This window comes from Pipistrellus hanaki, assembly GCF_964339955.1.
Source record: "Pipistrellus hanaki genome assembly, chromosome: 5".
NCBI classification, from domain to species: Eukaryota; Metazoa; Chordata; class Mammalia; order Chiroptera; family Vespertilionidae; genus Pipistrellus; species Pipistrellus hanaki.
The window spans coordinates 74,524,028-74,544,820 of NC_140507.1; the positions used below are offsets into that span (position 1 = coordinate 74,524,028).

At 47.8% G+C, this 20,793-nt stretch overlaps 2 protein-coding genes across 4 annotated transcripts in view; both read right to left on the reverse strand.

Annotated features, from left to right (window-relative positions):
- Window positions 1–20,793, reverse strand: part of LOC311623470 (complement C3-like) — a gene marked incomplete at its 3' end in the record, with an annotated part of 113,448 nt that overhangs the window by 48,239 nt on the left and 44,416 nt on the right. The gene's annotated exons all lie outside the window — the stretch shown is intronic.
- LOC311622582 (complement C3-like) lies at window positions 7,398–20,347 on the reverse strand (the record flags this gene model as incomplete). Its single annotated transcript, XM_084883835.1, has 19 exons — window positions 7,398–7,503; window positions 7,735–7,843; window positions 10,687–10,887; window positions 11,031–11,102; window positions 11,348–11,477; window positions 11,868–12,029; window positions 12,396–12,599; window positions 12,730–12,939; window positions 13,370–13,519; window positions 13,612–13,727; window positions 13,952–14,081; window positions 14,190–14,292; window positions 14,699–14,789; window positions 14,878–14,960; window positions 15,061–15,155; window positions 18,550–18,620; window positions 18,719–18,884; window positions 19,286–19,478; window positions 20,253–20,347. The coding sequence occupies 19 exons, from the start codon at window positions 20,345–20,347 to the stop codon at window positions 7,398–7,400; spliced, it is 2,487 nt and encodes an 828-aa protein (XP_084739961.1).

The window sequence follows — 20,793 nt, forward strand, 5'->3', positions numbered from 1 at the left end:
TGGGCTTCATATGCAGGAAGGCTGCAAAAGCCTTGTTGGGTTGTCTGAAGGCCAGCTGCTGTGTGTACCCTGTAAGGAAGAGAGAAGCATCACTGAGGGAGCGAGGGCTAAGAGGAGGCAGTGGCTGGTATGGGTATGCCAGGAAGGAGAGAAGCTTAGAGAGGGAACAAGGATTCTGTGAAGGAGGAAGGTGAAGTTCAGAGAGGAAAGAGCGGGCTCAGGATCATCAGGAATGTCTGGAGGGGAGGGGAGTTTATAGGACGGAGGGACTCTGAAAGGGTGCAGGGTTCAGAGTGAGGAGGGTAAGGGCTTCTCAGAGGAGAGGGGGTTCAGAGAGAGATGGGCTCTCATAAAGGGTTCAGTGGGAGAGGGAACTCCGAGGAACCACTGTCTCAAACAGGGGAGAGCAGGTGGTCTCAGAGAAGGGGCTGGGCCTCAACAAAGGGAGGGACTTCCAGGGGGTGGGGCCTCAGAAGGTTGGGGCCTCAGAGGAGGAAAGAGTTCAGAGAGGGGCCTCAGATTGGATTTGCCTTTAATAGGGGAAGGGACCATACCCTTCTTGATAAGTTCCAGAGCCTCCTGCCGCTTCTCAATGCCAAACTTGTCCCACTGCTCGGTGTGGTCCAGGTAGTGAACCGCAATGACAGTTGGCGTCACACCGATCATGTTCTGCTCTCCACAGCCGGAGGGGGTCACAATGAGGTGCTTCAGCCGCTCCACATCTATGGCGTCCTCTGCAATCTGGGCCACTGGTGTCCCTGCAGCCAGGAGGAAGGATGGTGTTCAGGCAAGGAGACCCTCTGTGGGGTGAAGAGGGCCGGGGCTGCCCCAGCCTTCCCGGGCTTCAACCAGCCAGGGCCAAAGAGTCAGGGAGTGAGGAACAGCTGGTGGCAGGAGGCTTGTGACTGCAGGGGTCCTCATGCTCCACCAGTGGTAACATAATTCCAGGACCAATGGTCATGAATACGTCTATCATGCTTAATGCCATTTGCCAAGCTCTCTTCTAAGAGAACACCATGTACTATCCCATTTATTTCCCAACAAACTTTCCAAACAGGTACTATTGTTTGCCTTCATCACAGATCAGGAAATAATAGTCTATCCCAAACCTACAAGCTCACAGTTGCAAGGTGCTTTACTAGCTCCTTTCCCTGCCTTCTGTTCTTAATCTCTACCACTTCTCATTTAAGCTTCTTTACCAGCAGAAGCTAAGAACTGTCTGGAATGTTCTGCACACACACCAAAGAGAGGTGGTTCTAGCACAAGAGAAGAAGAGAGGCGCCATGGTTCAATATTCCCGGAAGTCGATGGAACTGGGCACCCTCTTTGGGGTCATGGCTCCCACACCTTCCTGGTCCCCAGGGGGTTGGACCAAGGGCATCTCACCCTGCAGGAGGATCTTGGTTTCCGACTCTGTGTCAGGGACTTGGTCACTGAGGTCTGCAGCCTCGACCTCCACTCGCTGCACACCATCTGTTGGTGGAATGGGAGACAGACACCCTTGGCACCAGCCTCCTTTCACCAGACACTGCACACCACCCAGGCCTCACCCCCACTCCTGCGCTGACTCACTCTGGCCCAGGTGCTGTGGATCCAGTGTCTTAACGGCCACCGTTTTGTCCATTCTGATTCCTTCAGGCTGGACAGTGTGGAGGGAAGGGGGAGTTGGGTGAATAAAAGGACAGACAGAGTCACAGCTGGTCAGCAGGGCACTGTTCTGGGGATTACTGTAGCCTAGATGGCATCTGCCAGTCTTAGCTGTGGACTGGGAGTCAGTTACTTAACCTGTCTGTGTCTCAGCTTCCTTCCTCTTAGGGCAGAGGCAATACAAGAATCTATTCATAGTGTGGTGTGATTTAATAACAACATTGTCAATTAATAATAATAAAACAGCAAAGCCTTTAGAAACCTTCCTATGTGCCTAGAATCTTTCTTTATTCAGATTAACTCATATAGGGTACCGTTATTATCATTCCCATTTTAAAGATGAGGAAACAGGCCCTGGCCAGTTGGTTGGGCTTGTTCCGTACACAGAAAGGTTGCTGGTTTGATTCCAGGTGAGGGCCCATGCCCAGGTTCCTGGCATGATCCCAGGCAGAGGACATATAGGATACAACCGATGTATATATTACTCTCACATTGATGTTTCTCTCCCTCTTTCTCTCCTTTGTGCTCTCTCTCTCAAAATCAATTAAAAAATCTTAAAATGAAACAAAATAAAACAAAACACAAACTTATAAAGATGGGCAAATTGGTGAACAGAGAACTGAATAAACTTTCGCAGAGTCACACAATTGTAGAACAGACTGGAGTATGAGCCTCATGAATGTTGTCAAAGTATTTTGTTTTAAAATTAGATAAATAAATAAAATATTAGTTATCTTGCTTATAAACTTGTTTTGTTTTAAAACATTTTAAAAATGACAAAAGGAGATTCCTCAAAAAATTAAAAATGGAATTCCTATTCATCACAGTAATCCCACTTCAGGGAATATATATCAAGAGAAATACCAATCAGAAAGGACATATGCACTCCTATGTTCATAGCAGCACAATTTACAATAGCTAAGATTTGGAAACAGCCTAAGTACCCATCAGCAGATGAGTGGATTAATAAACTGTGGTACAGCTACACAATGGTATATTACGCTGCTATAAAAAAAAACAGGAACTTTTACCATTTGCAACAGCATGGATGGAACTGGAGAGCATTATGCTAAGCAAAATAAGCCAGTCAGAGAAAGATAAATAAATATAACATGATCTCACTCAAATGTGGGATATAATGAACGACATAAACTGATCAACAAAAATAGATCTAGAGACTATGTAATCCTCAGAGAGAAGGCAGGAGAGGGGGTGGGTAGGAGATCAACCAAAGGGCTTGTATGCATATTAGCATAACCAATGGACATGAACACTGCGGTGGTGGGGGCTTGTCCTGGGAGGCGGGCATAGTGGGAGGGTCAATTGGGGGGAAATAGACACATGTAATACTTTAAACAATAAAAAATAGTGATAAAAATATTCACAAGAGAAAAAAAAAAAAAAGACAAAAGCCTTTTCCTGATGACCATATCTCTCAATATATTTCAAAGTGTTCCAAACTGTGGGAAACAGTAGTAATGTAAATGTTAATGTATATTTTAAGGCTAAAACTCACAGGTAATGAATCATTAGAGATCTTGTTCCCCAACACATGTTAGTCCGCTTAGCTCAATAAACTCATAAAAATTTAAAAATTTTGACATTACTGGTAAAAACAGAACTTTGCTTCCTGGTTGGTGTGACTCAGTGTTTGAGGTGGACACATAAGGCAGGAGGTCAGGGTTCCATTCCAGGTTAGGACACATGGCTGTATTGCAGGTTGGATTCCCAGTAGGGGGCGTGCAGGAGGCAGCCAATCAATGATTCTCATCATTGATGTTTCTCTCTCCCTGTCCCTTCTTCTTTCTGAAATCAATAAAAACATACATTTTCAAAAGTAGAACTTTCCTCTCTCCTCTATCCTATATTATCCCTTACAAAATTTGGTCTGTGAAATGTTTCCCCAAAAATTTTAAAGTCAAAACAAAACTCCTATATTGAAATGTGTTTTTAAAAATCATATTTGATATTAAAATATATTTAATGAAAACTATTTTATCTTTATTGCTGAGGTTTTGGGCACCACCTTAGAACTTTATGCACGGAAGAATGTCTTCCCTGCCTCACATGACCCTGCTTTCACACTTCTGGGACTCCTAACTTTCCTAAGCTGAACACGGAGAGTATTAGTCTCTCAAAGCATTGTTGAGAGGATTGTTATGAGTTAATACATGTGAAGCCTTTAAAATAGTGCCTTTAAAAAAAGGAAGGAGGAAGGAAGGAAGAGAAAGGAAGAAGGAAGAAAGGAAGGAAGGAAAGAAGGAAGGAAGGAAGAAAGAAAGAAGTTGACAGCACAGGGAGAGCAAGAGTCCCTCCTGAACGACAAGAGGCAGCAGGTGCCCCAAGGACTCACCACGACCTTCAGAATCTTCTTTACACCATCGATGATGAAGTATCTATGGACAGTGGCCTTGACCTCTACCTCCTGCAGGCCAGTCTTCAGGGGCACAATGACATAAGGCACGGCCAGTGAGGACTTGGGAGGGATGTATACAGTCTGCAGGTGACGCTTCTTGGCACTGGCCAAGCTGCAGAAGGCTGGGTTGTAGAGCATTTCCACTCTCACCTGCCAGGGAGAGAGTATCAGGCCAGGGGCATGCGCCATGGTGCCCTCTCCAGGTCTCCCCTCGTGCCTCTCCTGCTCCAAGGACCCACCGTGAGTGTATCTGCTTCCCGGTAGTTGTAGAGGACCGCTCGGATCTCCACCTGCTCGTTACGAACCACAGAGTAGGGCAGCCGCAGGTCGATGAAGAAATCTTGCACCACTGTCACCTCGTAGGGGTCAGCCACACAGATGCCTGCCCAGGGGAACAGAACATGAGTGTCAGGGGTAGGGGATGGGCAGGATGGACAGGGTCCAAGTTCAGCTCCAAGTTCCTGCCTCTCAAGGCTTACCCCTGACACGGGAGCTGTCCAGAGCTCAGCTTGTTTTTGTAGAAGCCCATAGACTAGAGAATGTTGATGGTGATGAATTACAAATGATAGTGGTAGCTGGGAGTAGCCAGGATTTAGTGATTTCTTTGGAATTTGACTCAGCGATAGAGGTGGAGGAGGAAAGTGAGTCAGCCTAACTGAATGGTCCATCTGTGCTCCCCAAAATGGTAGCCCCAAGGCTTTTGTGGTCACTGGGGACTGGAAGGTGGCTAGCTTGAATGGAAACTGGATTTCTACTTTTATTTCATTTTAGTTAACTCAAATTTAAATTTTCTCTCTCTGTCTATTTCTCTCTCCTTCCATCTTTCTCTCTCTCTCTCAAATCAATAAAAACATATTTTTCTTAAATAAGAGAAACTGGCAGAAAATTTCAATTCCTTCTATTAAAAAGGAGTTAAGCAAAGAAGCAGAATTTTAAAATCTTGAAGTCAGAAAGAAAAATGATAATAAAGTCTAATTTATTATCTATATTATTATCTATATTACTAAGAGGAAAATATGTACATTGACCATACCTCCGTGATGCCCACCAGCCAATCAGGAGGGAATATGTAAATTAGCAGGACAAAGATGGCTATGGCCTCTCCCCATAGTGGCAGAATGGCTGGGTGGGGCAGGACGCTTGCTATGAGGAGGAGAGGGAAGGGAGCTACAGGAGCAGTGCTGTGGCCAGAGCAAAGTGAAGACTGCAGACTCTGCCCAGAGTCATTGAGGAGCCTGCAGATTCCAGCTGGAGTCAGCGAAGACTCATACTAGGGCAAAGACTCTGGCAAAGGCAAAGGCTGAAGGTGGAGGCCAAGAGCGAAGGCCTAGGTCCCAGGTGCTGTAGAAAAACCAGTGCTGGCAGCCAGGTGAAGTAAGGCCTATGCATGAATCTTTGTGCAACAGGCCTCTAGTATATTATAATTAAACAAAATGAGCATACAGAATAATAAATTCTGGCTTTGTATAAATAAAATACACTTAATATTATGAGTTTTAATACACCTGCCTTTAAATGTTTTAATATTTTTTGACAAATTTAACCTTAAAATTATACATAGAACCTGCCCTGGCTCTGGTCTCCATTTAAAATTTGGATATTTTGTTCATCATAGATTTTTTTTTACTCACTTTTATTTTGATAACTATTGCAGTGGGATATTATTTATCTTGATGACCGACTTTCTGGCCCCCACTTATATTGTGCACTAAAAGTCAGAGCCTTCCTTCCCTCACCCCTCCAGCCCTGCTGTAAACCATCCCCATTTAGCTAGAGCTCCTCAGGTCTCACTCCAGCTGTGGGTAACCAGGGACAGGTAACCTTTGTCACACTTCACAATCTGACCACCGATGTTTCAATCCCCCATTTCATCCTGCTTCCTCCTTTTTCTTCATCGCTTAACCCACTATCATGTCGACAGCACCTCCTTAAGAGTTTTTGTGGTTGCGAATTATTCTGTATAATACTACAATGGTAGACTCACGTCATAAAACATTAGACCAAACCCATAGAATGTATAACATTAAGAGTGAATTCCTACTGTCAGCTTTGAACTTGGGGGTTTCACAATTGATTATCACAAATGCACCACTCTGTTGGGGGATGTTGACAGGGCGGTGCTACTATGCATGGGGTGAAGGTTGGCAGACAGTATATGGGAAACCTCTGTATTTTTTGCTCAAATTTAAAATATATATATTTTTTAAAATATATTTTAATTGATTTTTTACAGAGAGGAAGATAGAGGGATAGAGAGTTAGAAACATCGATGAGAGAGAATCATTGATCAGCTGCTTCTTGCACACCCTCTACTGGGGATATGCCCACAACCAAGGTACATGCCCTTGACTGGAATTGAACCTGGGACCTTTCAGACAAATGGCCAATGCTCTATCCACTGAGCCAAACCAGTTTTGGCTAAAATATATTTTAAAATTGATTTCAGAATGTAAGGGAGATGGAGAGAGATAGTAGTATCAATAATGAGAGAATATCATTGATCATCTTTCTCCTGTATGCCCCCTACAGGGGATCAAGCCTGAAACCCCGGGCATGTGCCCTTGACTGGAATCGAACCAGGTACCCTTCAGTTTGCAAACTGACCCTCTATCCACTGAGACAAACCAGCTAGGGCTTTACTCCCTTTTTTAATAGAATATTTTTTGTTTGTTTTTGTTAGTCATAACCTGAGGATATTTATCCCCCACTGATTTTTAGATGGAATGTAAGGGAGGGAAAGAGACAGAGGGAGAAACATTGTTGTGAAAGAGACCCATTTATTGTTTACTTGGAGCACAGTCCTCAACTGCTTGAAACCTGGGTATGTGTCCTGACCAGTAATCCAAACTGCCACCTTTTGGTGTACAGGACGACGCTTCAACCAACTGAGCCAAACTGGCCAGAGCCTTTCTGCTCAATTTTACTGTGAAACTAAAACTTCTCTAAAAATAAAATCAATTTAAAAAATAAAAAGCACTGCCCAGATGGTGTGGCACAGGCTTTGAGCATCAACCCATGCACTACGAGGTCATTGGTTCGATTCCCAGTGAGGGCACATGCTTGGGTTTGAGCTCAGTCCCCAACCGGAGACACTCAGGAGGCAGTCAGCTGATGTTGATGTATCTCTCTTATCAATGTTTCTGGTCTCTCTCCCTTCCTCTCTCTCTCAAAAAACAAGAACATATTTTAAAGAATAAAATAAAAAGCACTGACACCTACTATCTAGACTCTGATGCACCCTCCCCACCCAGTAACCAGGGGGCAGAGCGTCAGCCACCAAGAAGCAGAGGAGCTTTGGGATGGATGAGAAACAGAAAATGCCTGAGCCCTGCGGCTACAAAACCACCATCTCACCTTTACTTTTAGACAAGCTCACAGCTATGATCTCCCAGGTGGTGATGGAGTCTCTCAACATCTCCACTGTGGTATTGGAGGAGACTCTAGATGGAAGAGAAATGGGGGCCTTAGGAGAAGATGTGGGGAAGGGGAGAGCAGGTATTGAGGAGGTTGGAGGGCTTAGATATGGGCACCACTTGGGTTTTCCAAGTTGGGTTGTGGAGTTGCACTGATCCCAGAACATAGAGGAGGTTGGGGTGTATGCAAATTAAATGTTCTGGTCCTGAGTGTGGAAGTGCCTAGAGAGGGTTGGAATGAGGGATGCCCAGCCTTACCCATTTTTCTCTGGGTCGTTTAACGACACTATCTTCCACAGCCAGCTCTCAGGGAAGTCTTTTCTGGAAACGATGTCTTCTTCCTGAAAGATGTCCTCATCCAGGTCACCTGTGCAGGTGGGGGCAATCTGGGTTTAGAGCAGACCGGCTTCCCCTGCTGTCCCCTAAGATACTTATCTCTACAGCCCTGGAGGGGTTCCTGGCAGCAAAACACGCTCACGGACAAATAACGACTTGTCTGCAAGTAAAGGCTGTTGCTCTCTGAACAGCTCCTGCCTCCATAAAAATGTTAAAAGTCATTTTATACAACAGCGTTGGTATAAAGGCAAGGATAACACAGGCTAGGGTATATTCATTTCCCCTGATTTGCAAGAAACAAAAGCATTTTCAAAGCTTCTAAAGGTACCCAGACCTCTGGTAAGGTGCCTGCTGTGTCAGAAGTGACGTTGGTCCTGAGAGCAACCAGGTGAGTGGAGATTCAGGACTGATGGAGACCCTGGAGGCCTTTGCAGCAGCTGGGCACCACCAGCAAGTAAACACCCCTGGGTTGGGTTCTCCTCAAGAAATGGTGGCCAGACATTAACTTGGCTCTGGGTGTGTCTAACAACAAAGTAGGTGCAATTACACAAATGCCTTAATCCATTCCTGCTCTGGGATAATCCATCGAATTGTATTTGTTGATACTAACATTTAAGCCATCCTCTGTCTCATCCCCAGTTGACTAAAAAACATACATAATCTGAGAAATAAATCTCCCCGTGCAGATATACCACATCCTAGCAGATCAGTTGGGTTTAACTCCCTCAGTAGCCTTATCTTCTCTTTGCAGAAGGAAGGCTCTGTCAGGAGTAGAAAGCAGCCTGCCTAGTTGTCATCATTTGCAAAGCGAGTGAAGGTAAGAGAGTCATTTGCTCATGTGTGTTGGGAATCTTTGTGTCTTTTGTGGGTGGAGGGTTGAAAGGGATGTGAACTTTTCAGCTAAAAAAAAAAATGTAGAAATATTTCTCTAGTATGGCAACAGCTGCCTAAGTCACACCCCCCAAAATACACATGTTCAAAAAAATCACATGTTGCCACATAAGGTCCATCCATATCTGTTATCTTAAAGGCTAAGTGATATTGATCTTTGGAAGCAGCTCTCTTGACTTAAATTTTAAAAGATGGTAAAAACAAAAATAAAACTCAGCCCTAACTGGTTTGGCTCAGTGAATACAGAGTTAACCTGCAGACTGAAAGATCCGGAGTTTGATTCTGATCAAGGGCATGTGGAGTTTTGGGCTTGATCCCCAGTAGGAGATGTGTAGGAAACAGCCGATCAATGATTCTCTCTCATCATTGATATTTCTATCTCTCTCTTCCTCTCCTTTCCTCTCTGACATCAATCCTGTATAATGAAAGCTTAATATGATAAGTGCCTGGTCATATGGTCCTCCATTCACCCAATCAAAACTTAATCCTACCTAATAAAAGAGAAGCATGCAAATTGACTGCACCTTCACAAAGCCCATAAACCACGCCCACCAGGAAATCAGGGTGTGCATGCAAATTAACCAAACCAAGATGGCGATTAATTTGCATATCCAGGCCAGAGCAAAGACTGAAGACAGAGTAGAAAGAAGCCAAGCACTGCAGAAGGGAGTGGAGCTGTGGAGAAGCAAACAAGTGGGGCAGTGGAGAAGGCAGGGAAGTAGGTGGGGCTGATAAGAGAGAGAAGCTGCATGACACTGGAGACCGCAACAGGAAGCTCGATTGCCAGAATCTTCCTGCAAGGGGCATATAGTATGCTAAAAATATGCTAAGGTCCTCAATTGCTACCTATGACATGCTCTGACCATCAGAGGGCACACACTCTGACTGGCAGGTTAGATTGCTGATGGGTTCTAGCTGATCCAGACAGAGCCAGAGATGGGCCAGCCATGCTTTGGAGCCCTCCTGCATCTCTACCCAGCTCTCATTGTGCACCAGTGGGGTCTCTCGGCATGGCTTGTACCCTATCCAATCTGGGACCCCTGGGAGGATGATAGAAAGCTGATTTCCTCCCAATCCCACAGCAGGGTCAAGGGATACCACTAGTTCACAAATTCATGTACCCAACCTCTCAAAGTAATAATAAAAAATACATAAGAGGAATAAAGAGGAACTTTACAATGCAGAAACAGGGCAGACACCACCTTAATCAAGTGATCAAGGTTCATGTCACCAATGATGGTTCAAGCCAATGCTACCTGCCTCCAGAGCCGAGGCACCAAGGAGGGCACAATATCTCCCCTGGGACAGCCCTGCCCAGAATGCAAAATCCCAATGTGAGCAGGAGAAACATCAGGCAGACTCAGGGGGCTAAACAACTTTCAAAAGATCTGGCCTATGTACCTCCTGTACCTGAAGAACGTGAGAGTCACAGAAAGACCAAATAGCCGCTGGGAGTTGGGCAGATACGAGGAGGCTAAAGAAACACAGCCAGACACACCAATGCAATGTGTGATTAAAACTAGGTCCTTTTCCTAGAGAGAACTAAAAAATTTAAAAAGTGGCAACGTTTGGGTGGAATCTGTGAATTAGGTGGTGGGAAGGAATCCACAGTAATGTCCTGATGCTGAGCATTGTGCTGTAGTGTTTAGGAGAATATATTTGCTGCCCAAAAATATCCACAGTAAACTATTCAGAACTCTGGGGACATCAAACAGCTTGGGGAGGGGGATGGGGCAAGTTTGCTGTAATTAAAAGCTGTTTAAAGAAAACAAGATCATTATTTTTGCATTGGTTGGCCAGCCAGCCACTGGGCAAGTTTTCCAATCTTCCTTAGGTTTTAAACAGAAGCATCTTTTTGTTGTTGTTGTTGTCACTTTTCACCCTATAATTTCCCTCAATTTCACAAGCCACTCACACCTGCCTTTGCTCTTGGAAGCAAATTTGACCCGCACTTTTCCCAGTCCCCAAGGCGGCAGCACTCACTCCTGGCCAGGGTCAGGTCGCCATCCCGGCTGTGCTCTAGCCGCAGCTGGGTGATGTAGTTGCAGCAGTCCAGGAAGGCATCAACGCAGGCCTTGTCCTGGAGGATGAACTGTGCCCTGCGCTGGCAGGAGTACTGCATTGGGTTCTCCCGCATACCGTCCTCACAGCACTTGCGAAGCTCCTTGCTGGGGTACTCACCCGCTGTGGGAACACACACCCCAGGCAGGTCCCCACAGGGCCTCGCAGGGAGGACCTGCCCAGGTCCAGGCCGTCCCCTCCTCCCGCTTTACTAGGATCTCAGTGGGCAGGGTACAAGGGTGAGGGAGGCAGATGAGGGCTCCCACCTTTGCCCTTCCTTTTCTCCATGAGCTGCACAGAACGGCGGCGCCGGGTGGCTGGTTTCGGGCATGCCAAATCTGAGGGGCAGGTGGACAGAACAAGATGGGTTAAGCACTGACTGCCTGTCCTTGGTTTACTCCCCACAGTAGCTGCGAGGTGGGAGTGTTATTGCTCCCATTCACCAGATGGAGACATGGAGCCTCAGAGAGGAGAACCATTTGCTAGCTGGTGGCAGAGGCAGGACTTGAACCCAGGGTCCCAGATCCTATCTGGGAGGTAGAAGTGCTGCCCCTCCCTGTGTATCCACTGGCTGACTCCTCACCTGACCGCTGCTCAGTCTGCAGGTTTTTGCTGGTCTGGAAGACCAGTCCGGCATCCGTAAAGACACCCGCATAGTTCTTTCCACTGCCCGGTGTGCAGCCAATGTCTGCCTTCTCCACTGTGTCCCAGATCTACCAGAGGTTCAGAGGGGGGTTTGTCAAGTGCAGGCTGAGGCCAGGGCAGCAGGGCCTAGTCACTGCACCAACCCATCCACCCAACCTCACTACCTCAGTACTCATGCAGGGCCCCTGACAATCCACAGTCGGTGATCAGTGTGCTGCGGTGGGACTCAGACCTTGTCCATTACCATGACTGTCCCCAACACAGACCCTGTCCATTCACATTTCCATCTGCAATTTGAACATCAACCCTTCCCCATGTCTGTGTTCATTTTGACCTCTGCACTCAACCCACACTCAACATCACATCACTGGTTCTCCCCAGTGCCATTCCCATCTTAACCCAATGCCATCTCTTTGTCTCTGCCTTCTTTTACTCAATCTCAGTGACATGGGACATACCTTTTTCTGAGTCAGCCTGTTCTTCTTATTCAACACAAACACGCCCTTGTCCACAGCCACCAACGCCACTTGAGCCCCCTGGTTACCCTCGATCTTGAGTGATATGTTTTTTCCAGGTAGATGCTGACGCTTGTCTTCCTTCATGGCATTTTTCACCACCAGCTGTGAGGAGGTGAACGGGGTAGGAAGAAGTCAGCCCCACGGGGCCCCAGCCTTGGTTGGTAGAGGACAGAAGGGGTATTGGTCTGGTCCCGAAGTAGAGAAAGGTGGAGACAGAGAGAAGATGGGGGACGCACAAAACCAGCATTTGGTAGAAAGTCAAGAAAAGATAAAATTGGGAGCAAGAGAGTTACTGAGACTAAATCAGGGGGAGGGGGGGGGAAACAAGATGGAAAATGGGAATAGAGAGGGAGGAATGCTACAAGCAGGGGAGAGAAATGGGTTCAGAAGGACAGAGAGAGAGACACACAGAAAGCCATGGCCAGGCAGAGAGTCACAAGATGGGCACAGAGACTCAGCAATGCTTACTGTGCCCACACATGAATCCTTGACATCCACCCACACGGAATCAGCCACCACCTCCCTCTGGCCTCTGTTGATAAGCGTGTAATAGGCCACCAGGCGGAAGGAAGGAATAAACTCTGTCGTGATGGTCAGAGGCAGCACCACCAGGATTTGGCCGGCCTCTCGCACTTGGCGTCCCACTTTCAACAGCTTCCCCTTGTTCATGACCTTGGGAGACAGGTTGGCATAAGGATCAGCAAGGCAGGAAGGAGGATGGGGGAAATGGAATGGGGTAGGGTTCTGGAGGGCTGGAGAAGTGAGGAGCGGAGAGACCTGGAGGTTCTAGAAAGCCACACACCAGGTAGGTGAGGTACCGGACATTGGCATCCTGGCCGGGGTCCATTTGCAGGACAAAGTTGACATTGAGCGTGTCCCCTGGCTTGAGCTCTGTGGCGGGCACGGAGAGGTGCAGGTAGTTGTTGGAGTTGCCCATCGTATTGTAGGGTAGGGCCTGCATTTGATTGGTAGCCTGTCGCCCTTCTGGGAGACCCTCCTTCATTGTGCAGACCTGAGCAGGGAGACAGGGAGGCATGCTGCCTACCTGGGATGTCCATGGCCTAACCCCCGGCACCTGGCAATATGGCAGCTTGTGTGACAAGAGGGACTTTTCAGATGAGATAAAGTTAAGGATCTGGACATGGCATGACTTCTAGGTTACCCAGGCGCGCTAATGTCCTTATAAGACATCCATGCAGATGACAGGAGGCCCTGTGTAAATGGCAGGAGGACCCTCTACGCAGATGGCAAATCTCCAATGTGCAGACAAGACTCCTCTATGCGAATGAAACATCTCTGTGTGAATGGCAAGACCCACTTATGCAAATGAAAGGACCCCCACTATGCACATGACAAGACCCCTTTGTACAATCATTTGAAGCCCGCTGTACGAATAAAGTCCTCTGTTTCCCTGGGGTGGAGTCCTGCTGGTGCAAACTCACAGTGATCTGCAGGGGATTCTTGCTCTTGTGTGTGTTGATGGTTAGCTTAGCCAGGCCATCATCCCGGGTCATAGATTTCACTTGATTGAAGCCCTGAGTGGCCACAGGGATGCTGCCGGCTGGGGAGCCATCCGGGTTCGTCACATACACCTGTGGGTGCAGGGAAATGTAGAGGGGGTTCAAAAGACCCAGAGACCAGGCCAGTGCTCAGGAGTGCGGTGCAACCTTGCCCTTGGTCTCACCATGAGGTCAAAGGGCATGGCGGGTTTGAAGAACCTGGGTGTCTTGGTGAAGTGGATCTGGTATGGGGAGGTCACGATGGGGATCCCGCTGCATTCCGCCTCCACCATGTCGCTGCCTGAGGGGGCCAGCAGTGAGGGTGGGCTCCTAGGCCACCATTCAGGGGCTGGCTTCCCACACATTGGACCCTGCCTCGTTCATATTGGACCTCCCTACTCAGATGGGGCCTCTATCATAGGACTGATCCCACCTTCATTCTGGGCCTCCTCCCTCAGTTGGGCCTCCCCTCTCAGACTGGACTACGTGGTGGTACTGAGCCTCCACCTTTGGCCCAGGCCTCACCTGAGTCCAGGATGACGGTGACAGACACGTACAATGATTTTCCCACTAGGGCAGCTTCTCTTGGGGCCTGTGGGGCCGCACTCAGCAGCACCTCTCTATCCAGCACAGCCTCTCCAGTGCCATCCTTGATCTGAAATAGGTATTGAGGACTCAGAGGGGGGACCCTATGGGGAGAGGATTCATAGAGTGAGAGGGAAGGGTTCACAGCGGAGGAAGCTCTGGGGGCCCTGGTAGGTACCACAACACGCTTGAGTGACTGGGACAGGGAAATCCTCTGGTCACCATCCTGGACCCCAAAGATGACGAAGGCCGTTCCATCCACATTCTTCCCGTACAAGAACCTGTGCAGAGTGGAGAGTCTCAGATTCTCCCTCCTGAAAAGGTGAGTCTTCCCCCAAACTTCCACTCGCCACAGAGAGGACCCAGAATCCCTAGCACCTCACCCAGCCCCTTATCTGATCCCACCTGATTCTTCACTTGGTCCCTCAACCAGGCCCTCACCTGGCCTCTCACCTGACCCCTTACCTGGTCCTCACCTGACCCCTTACCTGGTCCTCACCAGATCCTTCACCTGACCCTCACCTGACTACTCACCTGATCCCTCACCTGGTTTCTCACCTGGTTCCTCCCCTGGTACTCACAGGACCTCCCACCTGGACCCTCACCTGGTCTGAACCTGACCCTTCACTTAATTCCTCACCTGTTCCTTACCTGACTGCTTTACCTGACCCTTCACATGGTCCTCACCTGGCTGAAATGGTGACCTCCAGGCCCTTAGGATCATCAATGTAGTAGAATTTCTCTGCTGGCTCCACTTGGACCTCAAAACTAGGCAGCACTGGTGGGACGGGAAACAGCAATGGTGAGGAGCCAGCACTGAGCCCAGCATTATGGTGCCCAACACCCTGGCTCCCTCCTTCTCTTACCATATTCCTTCACCTCAAACTCAGCAGAGAAGACCTGCTCTGGTGAATCTTCATAGTGGGCTTTTATCTTCCACTGCCCCATGCTGTGGGGAAGGCAGGTGAGTGATCTGCTCAGACCTGGCAGCACCCCATTCCACCTGGCATAGGGGATCCCCAAACCCACTCCTGGAGGGCCTGACTTACTTGACCAGCTCAGGGATATACCAAGAAGAGGGTAAGATGCCAAAGTACTTTTGAGGAGAGAGGTGGTCCCGCTTAATGGGAATGCCTTCGGGCGTCTGTAGATAGACATGGAGAGGGGTGGTTCTTCAGAGCAGGCTTAGCCCCTTGGCCCTCCCCTTTGCTGTGTCTGGACACTCTCTCTGTCATGTCTACAGCGGCTAAGAACGTGGATCTGAGTTGGTCAGCCTGCGTTCAGATCCCACTCTGCCACCTACAAGCTTGTGACCTTGGGCTAGTTACTTAACTTCAATATTGCTGAATGTGCACATCTAAAAACAGGAGATAAATACAGCCCCTTTGGCGTGGGACAGAGTTCATGTAAGCAGGAACTCATCATTATGAGTGTCCCCCTGATATTAAGAATCTGTAGAATGTATTACCTCCTTTTGTGCAAGGCTCTGGGCTGAGCCTTTGATTTAAGCTAAACCATACATAATTGCTCTGTCCAAACTTTTGCTCTGCCAGAATAGCAATCCCTGTACACATATTATTTCATTTCTGTCAACAGTTAAACATTGGGAGACACCACATAGAAATCTGGTTTTCAGCCTTTTCCTGGAAACCAGGGTAATTGTGGGTAATGCCTTCCCCTTGGCACAGGTGACATTTCGCTTCTTCCTTTTCCCCTCCCTGCCTCCTTCCTTCCATCACTTTGCATTAAGCCCCACTATATGGCATGCACTTTGTTTAATTTAGGGATAAGGCCCTGAACAAACAGATAAAAACTCTTTCCTGTAGCCTGGCTGGTTTGGCTAAGTGGATAGACCGTTGGCCTGAAGATCCTGGGTTTGATTCTGATCAAGAGCATGAGCATGAGTTTCGGGCTCCATCCCAAGTAGGGATCAAGCAGTAGGCAGCTGATCAATGATTTTCTCTCATAATTGATGTTTCTATCTTTCTTCCTCTCCCTTCCTCTCTGAAATTAATAAAAATATATTTTAAAAAAAAAGCAAACCTTTCTTGTAGGGAATTGAGGTTCCACGAGGTTGGCGGAGGGGGGCAATTAATCAAGAATAAATCCAATTTACAGGCTGTCAAAAGGATGATAGGAAGAGAGAGTGGAGTGCATATTTGAATGGGAGGGGGTTGAAAATTTACAGGTGCTCAGAAAAGTGTTTACTGTGACATTTGAGCAAATTCTTGAATGAGATAAAGGGAAAGTAGTGTGCATATTTGGAGGAAGATTGTTTTCTGGACACAGGAACAACCAGTGCCAAGGCCCTGGGGCAGGAGACTCTGCCTTGTGTGTCAGAGGAACAGGGAAGAGGCCTGTGTAAGAGGGAAAATGGGAGGAGGTAAGGGCAGGAAATGACAGGGAGGTCATTCAGGTCCTTGCAGGTCATGGGAAGGACTTAAGTATCTGTTTCTTTTTTAATATATATGTATTTTTGATATCAGAGATGAAGGCAAGGAAGAGAGAGAGAGAGAAACATCAATGATGAGAGAGAATCACTGATTGGTTGCCTCCTGCATGCCCCACACTGGGGATCTAGCCTGCAACCTCGTCATGTGTCCAGACTGAAATCCAACCTTGATCTCTTGGTTCATAGGTAGACACTCAACCACTGAGCCAGGCCTTGAGCTTTTATCTGGCAGGAGGAGGAGTCCTGGAGAGCTGTGAGCAAAAGAGGGTCTGGACCTGACCCAGGTGAACAGACTACTACACAGCTTTATGGAGTTATTCCAATCTTCAGAAGAGAAAACTTAGGCTCAGGAAGGTGAGAGACCTGGCTGGAGTCACAGGGACCAGGGGTTTAGCAGGAAGTGAAATTCATAGATGTAAGCATTGCTCCATGCCACCTCCCTGGGTCCCCACCCACTTCTAGGCCTCTGTGTTTGTGCCTCTCTATATTTGTTTGCTTTAGGACAAGCATATTAAACTCTCAGCCTGCAGACCTTGTGCAGCCCATAAGGAATAATTTGTGGCCCAGCCAATATAACGGTATGAAGAAACATTTTAATAAAAATTTATTAACTTAATTTTTACAATATCCTTTTCTACATAGTGCTATCTAATAAAAGATTAATATGCAAATTGACCATTACCCCAACACACAAGATGGCTGCCCCTATGTGGTCAAAGATGGATGCCCCCATATGGAGACAAAATGGCCTGCAGGGGAGGGCCGTTAGGAGTGACCAGGCTGGCAGAGGAGGGAAGTAGTGGGTGACTAGGACTGCAGGGGAGGGCAGTTAGGGGCAATCAGACTGGTAGGGGAGCAGTTAGGCATCAACCAGGCTGGCATGGAAGTGGTTAAGGGTTAATCAGGCTAGTAGGCAGAAGCGGTTAGGGGCAATCAGGAAGGCAGCTAGGCGAGCAATTGGGAGCCAGCAGTCCTGGATTGTAAAATGGATTTTGGATTACATGTTTAGGCCCAATCCTACTAGAATTTGCTCAAATGTCACAGTGAACACCTTTCTGAGCACCTGTAAATTTTCAACCCCCTCCCATTCAAATATGCACTCCACTCTCTCTTCCTGTCATCCTTTTGACAGCCTACTAGGATTGGGCCTAAACGTGCAGTAGGACATTCCTCAAGGGGTCCCAGATTGCAGAGGGTGCAGGCTGGGCTGCGGGACACTGCCCCCTCCCCAAAGCATGAATTTTGTGCACCTGTTCAATATTTATTAATAATGAAAAACAGCATTTGCTAATGACTAATTACTACAATTGTGTTGCATTCATTTCCCTTGTGCGTGTTACACACAGGCACACCCTTTCTCTCCACTAATACTAGCAGCGAGTATTTTAACAGCTGATTGCCATTAGTCTTAGACTGACTTGTTTGGTGTGCAAAACAGGAAATATTTCGCTTTTGGAGAAGAAGAAAAATAGGTTTATCTGTGTTACGCTTATTAACTTATGCAGTTATTCAGTATCTGGCAAGTTAATGTTCAAGAAAAAAATATTAATTTTTATTAAAATGTCCTCTTATTTTATGTTAATGATTCCTCATTAATTTCAGCCCCTAGTATTCAGCATGTCTCTTAAAATAAACCTATGTTTCAATGAAAATTGAAGCATTTTTAATTAAATATATATATATATATATATATATATATATATATATATATATATATATATATATATTATGGATTTTTTTTTTTTTTACAGAGAGGAAGAGTGAGAGAAACATCGGTCAGCCACCTCCGGCACATCTCCTACTGGGCTTGTGCCCTCAACCAAGGTACATGACCTTGACCAGAACCGAACCTGGGACCTTTCAGTCCACAGGCCAATGCTCTATCCACTCAGCCAAACCAGTTAAAGAAAGCTTTTTTTTCAGCCTCCATAACTTACCCCTTGTTTATTTGGCTCCTTTTAGCCTTTGAGTTTGACATACTTGTGTTAGGGTCTTTCCTAGTGCCTCTTTCTCTGTCTCAGAGTCTCTCTTAGTCTCTACTTGGGTCTCTGCCCCAAGTGTGTGTGGGGGCCCGGCTGCCTGGTACCTCAATGCTGATGATAACCGTCCGGCCCACAGGCAGCAGCTCATTGTCCACAATGAAGATCCGATAGAGGACTGGGAAGTGGTGGGAGAGAAAGGGACAGCTCAGTGGATAGAGCATTACCCTCCCAATGACCCAGTCCCAGCCCTCGGAGCCACCCCCCAGCCCTTACCCGTGGAGCCTGGGGTGTAGATGGTCTTGTCCGTCTGGATGAAGAGGTACCCACTCTGAAAGCTGACTAGTACCACCTTCTCCACCGGTGGAGCATTCCCAAAGGCCGCCTGGACAGTCACAAACTTGTTCCTCTTCTGTGGCTTTAATTCCTTGCTGGCTGGGATCTAGGCATGGATCGGGCAGGGCATGAGAGGGGGCTGCCCCAGGGCCCCTTGCCCATGGTCCAACCTCTGGGCTTTTGCCTGGGTCCACATCTGCCCCTCCTCACAACAGAGCCTGCCCCTTACTGCTGCCTGGTCTCTCTGATTGGCCGGGGTTTGGGGAGAGGGGCGTATCTGTGAGGGATCAAGGGCAAGAGAGAGGCTAGAGGTAGGGAAAGGGGTACCAAAGAGGGGGCTCAGAGAATGGAGCGCTCAGTAATAGAGGGGGCTCAGAGGATGGAGCGCTCAGTAGTAGAGGGAGCTCAGAAAGGGGGGGGGGGAGACTCAGAGAGGAGAGTGGCTTGAATGAAGAGAGGGCTTGGAGGGAAAAGGGCATCCGAGGGGCGGCTCCAGTGAGTACCCACCTTGATGGTAACTGTGCTCAGGTAGCCATTGGTGCTGTTCAGAATGGTTTCCTTGCTGAACAGCTCCTGCTTCTTGCCTGGGAAATCGTGAACCTTAACCTTGACAGGAATATTACCTGTCCCATCATGGGCTTCCAGCACCACCGTCTCCTCATTATCCAGACGCAGGATGTTGGGGGTGATGATTGAGTACCTACGGGAGGAGTGCACTGGGTCATACCACAGACCCAACATTCCAGCCCGCGCGGGGGTCTCCCCAGTCCCTGCTCCTGGAGGGGAGCCAGTGACCAGCAATGGCTCAGGAGCTATAGGTCTCATCAACCCCCGAACCTCCAAACCAGATCCAGCAAGTCCCCCAATTATCTAGACTTGCAAACCCCCAGTTGGGGAACCCACATACATACTCCTGAATCCCTAAATCTTTAAACACCCTAAGTGTCTAAACACCCTGACTCTTGGGCACCCCAACTATACATAGCCAAACTCACATATTCCAAATCTTTGAACCCAAAATCCTTGAACACCCCTAGCCTCTACCTAAATCTTTATCACCCAGACCTATAAATACAACTTAATTTAGGATGTTAAATTAACCCCACCCCCAGCCGACATAACCCCACACCACAGCTCTACACACACTGAAACCCATAAATCCTAAAATTGCAAACTCCCAAATCATGTAAAGTCAAACCTCCACATCCACAGAATCAGCAACACCATATGCACCCTAAACCTGCGGATCCCCGGTTTCATAAACATCCACACCCTTCTGCACAAAGCCCGAATTTCACAAACACCCAATCCATAAACTCTCAAAGTCATAGGCAGCCCCATTTATGAGCATTCCTCCCCATTATCTCCTCCTCCTCTGGCATAATGCACCCTGAATTCTACAAGGACCTGAACCCACAAATGCCCACACCACTTCAGAAGTTGCCTCGCTTGGAGTAGGGTCATGACTACTCACATGGGGTCCCCCAGGGCCAGGGGAAGACTGCTCAGCAGCAGCAGCAGCAGCAGCAGCAGCAGCAGCAGCAGACTGGGACCTGAAGCAGGCCCCATGGTACAGGGACAGTGAGAGTCAGAGGGACAGAGGGACAGAAGGACTGAGGGTCGGAAGGAGGACAGGGAGGACTGAGCAGAGTCTGCTAGAGGCCTCCTTTTATCTGGCTCCCGCCTTTCCCCCATTCAGCCCAGCCCTCTGCTCCCCATGGCCTCTCCCCATCCTGGGACTTCCCCAGATTTCTCAACAACGTTTCCTATGTTTTTTCATTTCCTGGTCCAGCAAGTCCTGGGTAAATAACCTGATGGCATATCCTCCTGCAACAGGAGCACAAGTGCCCCCTGCCCTGGCCTTCCACAGGGGCAAGGCCAGGGGTGAACAGGGACCTTTCCCATTATACCCACATTGTAATGGAGGAACTCTTAGCACAATGGACCCCCTCTCCCCCACCTCAGACATCTGAACCTGGCCCAGTCCAGTTTTGTCCATGCACTTATTAACCAAA